Source organism: Sinocyclocheilus grahami, unplaced genomic scaffold, assembly GCF_001515645.1.
Source record: "Sinocyclocheilus grahami isolate Dianchi unplaced genomic scaffold, SAMN03320097.WGS_v1.1 scaffold29.1, whole genome shotgun sequence".
Classification (NCBI taxonomy): Eukaryota; Metazoa; Chordata; class Actinopteri; order Cypriniformes; family Cyprinidae; genus Sinocyclocheilus; species Sinocyclocheilus grahami.
In genome coordinates, this window is record NW_015505208.1 from 1,665,861 (window position 1) to 1,676,289 (window position 10,429).

At 36.5% G+C, this 10,429-nt stretch overlaps 1 protein-coding gene across 2 annotated transcripts; it reads left to right on the top strand.

Moving 5' to 3' along the window:
* Positions 1-2,529: 2,529 nt before the first annotated feature.
* Positions 2,530-7,611, top strand: LOC107571809 (somatostatin-1B-like). Of its 2 annotated transcripts, XM_016258199.1 has the most exons (4): positions 2,530-2,559; positions 3,878-4,087; positions 5,908-6,692; positions 6,905-7,611. In XM_016258199.1, exons 3-4 carry the CDS (start codon positions 6,354-6,356, stop codon positions 7,136-7,138), a joined length of 573 nt encoding a protein of 190 aa, XP_016113685.1. In that variant the 5' UTR covers positions 2,530-2,559; positions 3,878-4,087; positions 5,908-6,353; the 3' UTR covers positions 7,139-7,611. The 2 variants fall into 2 exon arrangements, with proteins under 2 accessions (XP_016113685.1, XP_016113676.1); XM_016258190.1 differs by lacking the exon at positions 2,530-2,559 and having other exon boundaries at positions 3,703-4,087.
* Positions 7,612-10,429: the final 2,818 nt, after the last annotated feature.

Below are 10,429 nucleotides of genomic sequence, written 5' to 3' on the forward strand. Positions count from 1 at the left end.
TTCTTCTAAAATGGTTATTTTATCAAGCTCCTATGTTTATGTTCAGTTATTTTACAAACCCAATTCCATAAAAGTTGGGACACTGTACAAATTGTTAGTAAAAAAGGAATGGAATAATTTACAAATCTCATAAACTTATATTTTATTCACAATAGAATATAGATAACATATCAAATGTTGAAAGTGAGACATTTTGAAATGTCATGCCAAATATTCGCTCATTTTGGATTTCATGACCGCTACACATTCCAAAAAAGTTGGGACAGGTAGCAATAAGAGGCCGGAAAAGTTAAATGTACATATAAGGAACAGCTGGAGGACCAATTTGCAACTTATTAGGTCAATTGGCAACATGATTGGGTATAAAAAGAGCCTCTCAGAGTGGCAGTGTCTCTCAGAAGTCAAGATGGGCAGAGGATCACCAATTCCCCCAATGCTGCGGCGAAAAATAGTGGAGCAATATCAGAAAGGAGTTTCTCAGAGAAAAATTGCAAAGAGTTTGAAGTTATCATCATCTACAGTGCATAATATCATCCAAAGATTCAGAGAATCTGGAACAATCTCTGTGCGTAAGGGTCAAGGCCGGAAAACCATACTGGATGCCCGTGATCTTCGGGCCCTTAGACGGCACTGCATCACATACAGGAATGCTACTGTAATGGAAATCACAACATGGGCTCAGGAATACTTCCAGAAAACATTGTCGGTGAACACAATCCACCGTGCCATTCGCCGTTGCCGGCTAAAACTCTATAGGTCAAAAAAGAAGCCATATCTAAACATGATCCAGAAGCGCAGGTGTTTTCTCTGGGCCAAGGCTCATTTAAAATGGACTGTGGCAAAGTGGAAAACTGTTCTGTGGTCAGACGAATCAAAATTTGAAGTTCTTTTTGGAAAACTGGGACGCCATGTCATCCGGACTAAAGAGGACAAGGACAACCCAAGTTGTTATCAGCGCTCAGTTCAGAAGCCTGCATCTCTGATGGTATGGGGTTGCATGAGTGCGTGTGGCATGGGCAGCTTACGCATCTGGAAAGGCACCATCAATGCTGAAAGGTATATCCAAGTTTTAGAACAACATATGCTCCCATCCAGACGTTGTCTCTTTCAGGGAAGACCTTGCATTTTCCAACATGACAATGCCAGACCACATACTGCATCAATTACAACATCATGGCTGCGTAGAAGGATCCGGGTACTGAAATGGCCAGCCTGCAGTCCAGATCTTTCACCCATAGAAAACATTTGGCGCATCATAAAGAGGAAGATGCGATAAAGAAGACCTAAGACAGTTGAGCAACTAGAAGCCTGTATTAGACAAGAATGGGACAACATTCCTATTCCTAAACTTGAGCAACTTGTCTCCTCAGTCCCCAGACGTTTGCAGACTGTTATAAAAAGAAGAGGGGATGCCACACAGTGGTAAACATGGCCTTGTCCCAACTTTTTTGAGATGTGTTGATGCCATGAAATTTAAAATCAACTTATTTTTCCCTTAAAATGATACATTTTCTCAGTTTAAACATTTGATATGTCATCTATGTTGTATTCTGAATAAAATATTGAAATTTGAAACTTCCACATCATTGCATTTATTTACAAACTTTTTTGGAATCGGGTTTGTAAATAAGCATGCAGGTATTTTAAATGAACTGCATATCGTCTCTATAAACCCTTTAGAAGACTTGAGGTCAGTAACAATAATAGATTTGCTTTTCATGCTGTATTAAGGTTTCATATTATGGATCACTATCAACAGTACACTACTGTCAAACCTAAACCTATTTAGTATTGCTATAATTTCTAAAACTACTCCTCTAAAGTCTGTACAGAAGATGCTTAACGTAACTAGCAAAACTGGAAGCTATTTTCTGCAGTTAAGAGTATCTAACATTGAAATGGTTTGTGTAAGGTGGCATATGGGCTCCCTCTCTGTGCTCTGGCTCTCCTGAACAAGTCTGATTACATGTGACTTTTTTTTCTTTTTTCTTTTTTTGTAGAGCAAATAGTGTTTGGTATGCAGCCTTTTTGAGTGATATGCTATATTGTATTGCAAACATATGCTCATGGTCAATGGACTCTGTATGATGGAACGATTTTGCGGTGTCTCTTAACATTAGAATTACTGGAAGTCTCAAACATCGAGACATTATCTTAATATTGAATATAATCATGGCGGTATACTTTACGACAAAATAACAGTATTTGATGGCTAGCTAAAGATCTTTTAAGGATAGTTGCATAGGACAAACTATTTTGTACTCTGTCAAGTTTAACTGTATGGAAGAGGGTTTATTTGTCCTTTTACCATTTAATATTTATGATGTAAATTTCATTTTGCCAATTTCATAAATTGTTTTGAAATAAAAATGATGTAACCACAATTTGTTAATTTTCTGTAAAATTTGGCTCCGTATAATGAAATGTTTGATGGTAAAGTGCCATTCTATGCACTAGATGGCGCCATTGATACTAAAGTCGGCCTACAAACATCCTGGCATTATTTGACTGCAATGATGTATGGGATATGTTTGCGACGAGTATCAGGAGTCACTGCAGGTAAATATTTCTGCTGTCAACAGTGCTCTTTATATGTGTATTATATTGTAAATGTTGCAAAAATGTCCCTGTCGATGTTGCTTCAGTTATAGATCAACAGTTTATAAACCTAAATAGTTGCTCCGATTGTTTTGAGCCTTCACATTTTATATTCAACTTTCCGTCAAAATATGTATAAAAATTCATAGTTATGTCGACTATAAATTCTTTAGAAAAGTGGACATACTTGACATTACTGTGTTTATTAATTTCTACACAGGGTAACGCCACAAAACAATGTTTTAATGTTTTGGCAGACTATTATTTATTTGGACTAGCCCGAGTATTCGCGTTTCCCATAAATTAATAATGTACACGAAGCAGTGTCAGCATAATTGAGATACTATTACAGTTTTATTTAATTTTAGTTCAATTTGTAGTGACTTTGTGTTTTTAGATGTGAGATGTGTGATAGATTTTAGTCATGCTATTTTCGTTTTCGTTTTTATAATATCTAATGACTAAATATCTAATCATTAGATTACATTTTAAAATAGGCTACTTCTAATCAGACTACAGTTACTTTTAATTGATTACATATTAGTCATATAATTTTGCCTAATTCGTTTTTTTCATCTTTTAAAGGTTCCTTTCTAAAATAGCTTACTCATGACATGAAGGTAAACAAATGAAATATTAAATTTTTCTTAGTAATTTTAAAATTATTTTAATTTTTACATATTTATGATTGAATTAATTATTAGCTTTTCGTTAAACTCACAAACCCCCTGCAGTTCCTTCACAAACCCAAGTTTGGGAAACCTTGACATAATGCAATGCTTAATGCATTTCATGTTATTAATAATTAATGGAATATATTTACTTTCTCTTTGTACTTTCTATATGGTACAAGATTATCCTATTTAAATCAATGTGATAAATTAGGTCAAAAACAATCTAAAAGTAATCCAAAAGTAGTCTGATTATATTACCTAAAATGTGTAATATATGGATTAGGTTACTAACTAAAAATTGTTTAATGGAATTTGGAATCAGTTATGGATTACAGTTTGTAAGTAATCTAACCAGCTCTGCATACATGTGTGTGTTTCAGTTAGTGTTTATTTTATTAACTATAGTAACCCTGATATGAAGTCATCAAAACTCACCGCTGAGACAACAGGAGGCATTTTACTCTGACGCCAGATATGTTTGAAGTCGGTTGGGAAGTGAACGTTAGATGTGTTTGGCACTGGTCAATTGGCATGAATTCTTCAAACGCACTTTATCACGATTCGGCTGGGGGCAGCTCATCTCAACGCTGTGTTAATCTCTACAGAGCCCGGGGCCCTGAAGTCTGTCCGTATCGGTCTGCTGTGAAAAATGTGCTAAAGCTCGAGTATTAGGGCTCCTAGCTACGTGAACTCAGTCGGGGTGTGTGTATGCATATCCAAAGAGGTGTGTGGGTGCCAGAAAAGCTGACCGGAATGAGAACACGACAGGAGCCCATGACCAAGACATGTTTTATTTTCACTGCCCAACTGGTCTGGTAGGCTACCATTTCTCATTCTGGTTTAATTAAACACACACATAGACTGCTTATGCACACTGTACAGCACTTTTGAGTATAGTGCTATCTGCACAAAAGAGTAATTAAAACACTAAAAGTCACCATGAAATTCAAATTGAAATTTTTGTTTTATGGAATATTGCAGTTTGAATTATAAATGATTTATCTGTGCACAACTGTTTTGTTGTTTTTAATTCATGTGCCTTTAAATCTTTAATCAAAAACATTAACATCCCCTCCCTTTGCAACGACATCTCTTCTCTGATGACGTGTGCACTGGCGAGAGGGTGGGACAATAATCCCTTTAGCAACCTGTCGCTCACATATGTGACCCTGGACCACAAAACCAGTCATAAGGGTCAATTTTTTTGAAATCGAGATTTATACATCATCTGAAAGCTGAATAAATAAGCTTTCCATTGATGTATGGTTTGTTAGGACAATATTTGGCTGAGATACAACTATTTGAAAATCTGGAATCTGAGGGTGAAAAAAAAAAATCAAAATATTGAGAAAATTGCCTTTAAAGTTGTCCAAATTAAGTCCTTAGCAATGCATATTACTAATCAAAAATTAAGTTTTGATATATTTATGGTAGGAAATTTACAAAATATCTTCATGGAACATGATCTTTACGTAATATCCTAATAAAATTTGGCATAAAAGAAAAATCGATAATTTTGACCCATACAATGTATTGAGGGCTATTGCTACAAATATACCTGTGCTACTTATGACTGGTTTTGTAGTCCAGGGTCACATATGATCACAGCAGTTAGTAAATGAAAATGCTTAATTCCTGATGGACAAATCAAATCCTGCCCTACATTTTTTTTCTTGTTTGAGAAATGTTTCACTGGGATATATGCCACAATAGGGAAGTAAAATTATCAAAATTTCCGTTTCATGCTGACTTTAACAATCAAAACATAACTTATGCTATTTCTCTTATGCTCATGTTATAAGGTTCCAGTTAGAGGAATATACCAGGTACAACTACAGTTGATGTCAAATAATCACTGGTTACAGTCAGGCACTTATGATAAAAATGGATGGGGCCAATTTTGGGGGGGTTTAAAGTCAGAAATGTAAAGCTTATAATTTCATTAAAACATTTATATTAATTCCACTGTTAAAACAATTTTATTATTAACTAATGTATTATTTGAGCTCTAACATTTTAATTAATAATTTTACAGTCATTTTAGGTGTTATGTTGTCATTATGTTGTCAAATTAGATATAACTACATCACTCTGAAATTATATTAATGCACATATTATTTTGTGGCTAAGCTATTGAAATAGTTGCCCCCCCCCCTCCCCCCCATTCACTTCTATTGTGTCTCACTGATTAAACCCAGATTTTTTTGCTTTTTAAAGAAAAAGAAATTAATTTGAATTACAATTTGTATTATCTGTCAAATGGTGTCAGTTGAGGTAACTAACTTGTATAGAACCCTGGAATGTTTCTTTGATAAGTTTTCTATTTGTTCAACAGTTATTAGTCTGTAATGCGTTTACAGACTAATGAAGAGAAATCTATACCTCAAGAGACCATTTTCCATGAAAACGAACTCATCTTTATATTTCATTAGCTTTTTTTCTATTAGATTTGCTGCTGTAGTATTGACTCAACCATAATCTTGTTTGCTTTTTGTGCTAATGTTTGTCTCACTTGATATTCTTCCATGGTAAAATCTGCCGTTACATTTTCATAAAAGACTTAATTCTTTTTATTCAGCCTCTTTTCATCTACGGATCAAAAGCATCTTCTTTCTCCATAAAGACCATTTCTCAGCTGTTCCAGGTGCCAGACGGTTCGATGGCAATCTGAAGGAGAAGGAGGAGGAGTAGTGCTCAATTACATGTTGGAATGAGAGCAGATTGACACTGTACACAACAAAACGGGTTAGTTTGATTTCCTTGTATTGATATCACAATGCAGCTCTGAGTGAGAACGGCGTGTAATTACAGCGTACGTCTGACCGCCGTACTTCCTAAAACATGATTCGCTGCCTGCATGTCATTTGGCTCTAAAGAATTGTAAATCATAATTAGCATAAACAATGAGCGGCCCACAGAACTTTTCAGAATCACGTTATCGGTAGCTCCGTCATCATCAGTGTTTTTTCACCTCGCATCCGTTTTAACTGAAATCACGACCATTTTTAGAGCTATGACGTGAGCGTCGTGGTGCAGTCCTCCCCACCGGCACGACTGGTTTGTTGGGGGGTTAACTACTCAATGCTTTTGTTAGTTCCTAAGCCACCCACTCCCCCACCCTCTCCCCTCCATCCTCCAAGCACTGCGTCAGTAGGGGACTGGAACGAGAGGTATATAAGGACCCTGCCACCTGAAGCTCTCAAAAACCAAGATCTCTCCAGCTTTACTCTGCACCAGGAGCTGCAAGGACTTCGAAGTTCCTGCTTCGCTTCTCTTACCGACCTTTCTGCGCACTTCAACTTCAACTATTTTGTCAGTATGCAGCTTTTGTCCAGCCTAGTGTCTCTTTTGCTGGTGCTGTATAGTGTCCGAGCAGCAGCTGTGCTTCCAGTGGAGGAGAGGAACCCAGCACAAAGTAGGGTGAGTGGCTGTAAATGTGCTTCCAGTTGTAGCTTTTATGGATTTACCAAGCAGGTGTTTGTATTTTAGACACATGTTGATGTTTAGCGTCTGAAAGAGACCATTCTGGGATCATTTTAGTATAGCAGCCATATTATTATTATTATTATTCTGAATAGTTGAAGTCTTTAAAATCTTGCATTCTAATTCAAGTCCAGTTGCTTTCTCTTCAGGAGCTGAGCAAAGAGCGCAAGGAGCTGATCCTGAAGCTGATCTCTGGGCTGTTGGATGGAGCAGACAACAGCGTGCTGGCTGGGGAGATAGCGCCTGTCCCCTTGGATGTGGAGGAGCCCCTGGAGTCCCGTCTGGAAGAACGGGCCGTCTACAACCGGTTATCACAGCTGCCGCAGCGTGACCGCAAAGCCCCCTGCAAAAACTTCTTCTGGAAGACCTTCACATCATGTTAACGGCGCCAGTCCTGTAACGATGCCGCGATCCTACCTGATACCTGACATGAACTGTGTAGACCTCCACCGTACATACCATCTCCAGTGTCTGAAGAAAGGTCTCTGTGGACTTACTCTGACACAGTCTGTTTGTTAAAGACATTGATGATGATATTTATTTATTTATTTATTTATTGATCGATTAAGCTATTTATGGACCTTTGTTGTTTTTCAGCATTAAAAAAAAGAATAAAGCATGGTTAAGAGAGTTGCTTTTTTGATAAAAGATGTCTCATTTACTGTGGTCAAACATCAAATTAATGTTAAACTGACTGATGAATAAATATATAATTGATCACAGAACTAGATGCTGTAATAGTGCTATATTTAAACGTTTTCCCTGAAGAACAAATCACATATAGGCTGTTTGTTACAAGCTCATCTGAATGGCATATTCACAAGCTGTTGTTGTTTGACTCTTAATACACCAGATTAATTGATTGACAGTTTGTGTGGTGGTAATTTTTCTTGTCAATGAATTATAAGTAATTGCAGTTGATGAGAGGGTGTGCTTGAGGTCATTATTCTAAATGAAACCCTTGTCTAATAATTATTTGCTGGTAAATTCAAGGCATTACTAACATATTTATTTTGGTTTGCCCTTTTGTTTAACAAATTGAGGCATATGAGAAGGGAAAAAATTGTTAGGCAAAATAATTTTGAGACCATATTTTGAACACTCCAGTTCTTTAAGTACATCACGTATTTGTCCTGTCTTGATGGCACTTGTATTTGTCGACACTGCCAAAAACAAGCTAGCTTTAACAGAAAACATGTAAAAGCAAGTTAGTTTGAATATCCATATGTAAACACATGCATGCCATCAGTCTACTTTAATTATTTGTCCTCCAAATGTAGGCATTCATGGTTATGCAATAAGTATGCATAAGTACTGAGTTACTTGCATCAGTGTGTCATTGCTGTTGAATGTGAAACTAGTTGACATCATGAATATATATATATTTATATGTATATATATAACAACGAGTACATGACATAACAGTGAAAATGGGAAAACGTGTTGGAGCTGTGGTCTAGATAGATTGATAGATAATTCATCATAAGAAGACAATTCATAATTTAGTATTTGTCTAAGACGCACACAAACACAAATATATACAGTATATATATATATATATAAAAAAAAGCAAAAGCTATTTTTTCAGTGCTTGACCCAAATTTATTCAAAGAAACTTTGTACATTCAAGACACATGTTACCTTAAAGAGCTACCTCTACCTGATTTAACCATAGACTGTATAAAAACATGGACGTAGTGTCCGTGACGTCACCCGTAGATTTCCAAAGAGTGTTTTTGAAGCGAGAGAGAGCGGGAGGTTGCCGCTTGGATTTAACCCATAAAATGAGTTTTGGTTGAGTGATGTTCAGTTAAATCAGTAAATTTTTTTCAGTGATATGTGTTCCTTTCGGGGCTGAACCCACAACCTTAACATTGCCATCACCTTGCATCACCAGTTGAACTACAGGCTCATTAGTTATTGCTAAATAATAATTGAGCAGTTTGTAATGCCACCTTCATATGCATTCCTAATTTAGACATTATTATATCTTACAGTTAAATGGTGTCTATGAAAGGAGCAAATGTCAAACGCTTAATCTGCCGCAGGTAATGTGAGAGTAGAAAAATTCACACCTCAATTTTCAAACCTTCTGAAAACCTTTTGAAAAAAGGTTGTGACACAAGCTGCTCATTTATTATGATGCTAATGCTCTGTTTAATTGCAATAACACTGTCTGTGTGGAAGGAAACCATGTGAATTGTAAACTAATAGCAACAGGCATTCAAATGACACACAAGTACATTTTTAAATGATTAGCAATTTGCCTTGTTTATCCAGCAAATCTAATATGACTTGAGACAAACGGACTAAGGCCTCAATCAAAATGTCTTGTTTCTTTTCTCTTGATAGTCTTTCTTTTATCCGCAGGCGAGTAATGTTTCAGTGCTACATAAATGCCATTATGTTCCATGTTAGATCTTTGTCACATGGTCAGAGGGCATCGCAGAGCACTCTCACTTCATTAGTTCTGCGTTGTCTGTGTCTTTGCGTTTACCTGTTGCCTCCAGCAATGTTTTCTATCACCATCAATAATTCTTGATTTGGTTCTGTGGTGACATTTGAAGGTAGGATCCTGAACAGACACAAACATACCATGGGTGACTAACTAAGACATTTGAGCACAAAGGAAGAACACGCCGGAACTTGAATGCCATTTGTGGAAGAAATATTGCCACTGGTGATCAAAAATCTATATTTGGAGTTTCTGAATTATTCAAGTCATTGTTCTTTGAGTTATTTGCCCTTCGTTGTGCTGTTGTTGGCTCTACAATTGCCCTCAGGTGTAGGTCACATTTGCTCATGTTGAACAGTGTGTTATTGTTTTAGAACACTCTCTTTGTCTTTCTGACGAGCAAAAAACAGCGAGTGGGAAGTTGATGGCATGAAATGCAACATTAAAATAGTGTTGGTTGTATATTTTATGTGCAGTAAAATAATCAGACAATAAATTGTTATGCAATAAGGTACTTTATTACATGAATGGATTTAGACTACAGGCTACCACTGATACCTTGTGAAGTGAAAAGCTGTGTGTTTTGGCAAAATATGACTCAATAATCCATAATTACACTTCCAGTAAAAAAAAGAAAGGTCCATCCCCTGTTGTCCTCTCTCGACAAAATCTACCAACATATTTGTTTTTAATTTCTGTACTGTTTTTGCTTGTAAACAGTGCTTGATCTGTGCATATTCCTCTCCTGATTCATACGAGACAGCTTTTTCACTGACAGCAATATAAAAAATTAGTAGCCGGAAGCAACAATTTGAAGTTAAAAACCTATTAATGATGAATTTACTTATTTCAAACACACAGCCTTTCACTTCACAAGACATTAATTGATCGACTGGTTTCATGTTAACAACTTGTGGATTATTGTGATGTTTTTATCAGCTGGTTGGACTCTCATTCTGACGGCACCCATTCACTGCAGAGGATCCATTGGTGAGCCAGTGATGTAATGCTGAATTTCTCCAAAGCTGTTCTGATGAAGAAAGACACACATTTACATCTTGGATTGACCTGAGGGCGAGTAAATTTTCAGCAAATTTTCATTTTTGGATGAACTGTTCCTTTTAATGATCATATTTCCTATAACAAAAAAGGTCTGTCCATTGTCTGTTGTCCACAGTGTAGTGGTGTATAAAGCACACCGCACACAGAAGTCACTTTC

Bases quoted from the DNA above. Each gene is read 5' to 3' on its own strand.
- LOC107571809 (XM_016258199.1), top strand. From the start codon at position 6,354: ATGCTTTTGTTAGTTCCTAAGCCACCCACTCCCCCACCCTCTCCCCTC. The intron at 6,693-6,904 runs GTGAGTGGCTGT...CTTTCTCTTCAG, and splicing joins GGAACCCAGCACAAAGTAGG to GAGCTGAGCAAAGAGCGCAA.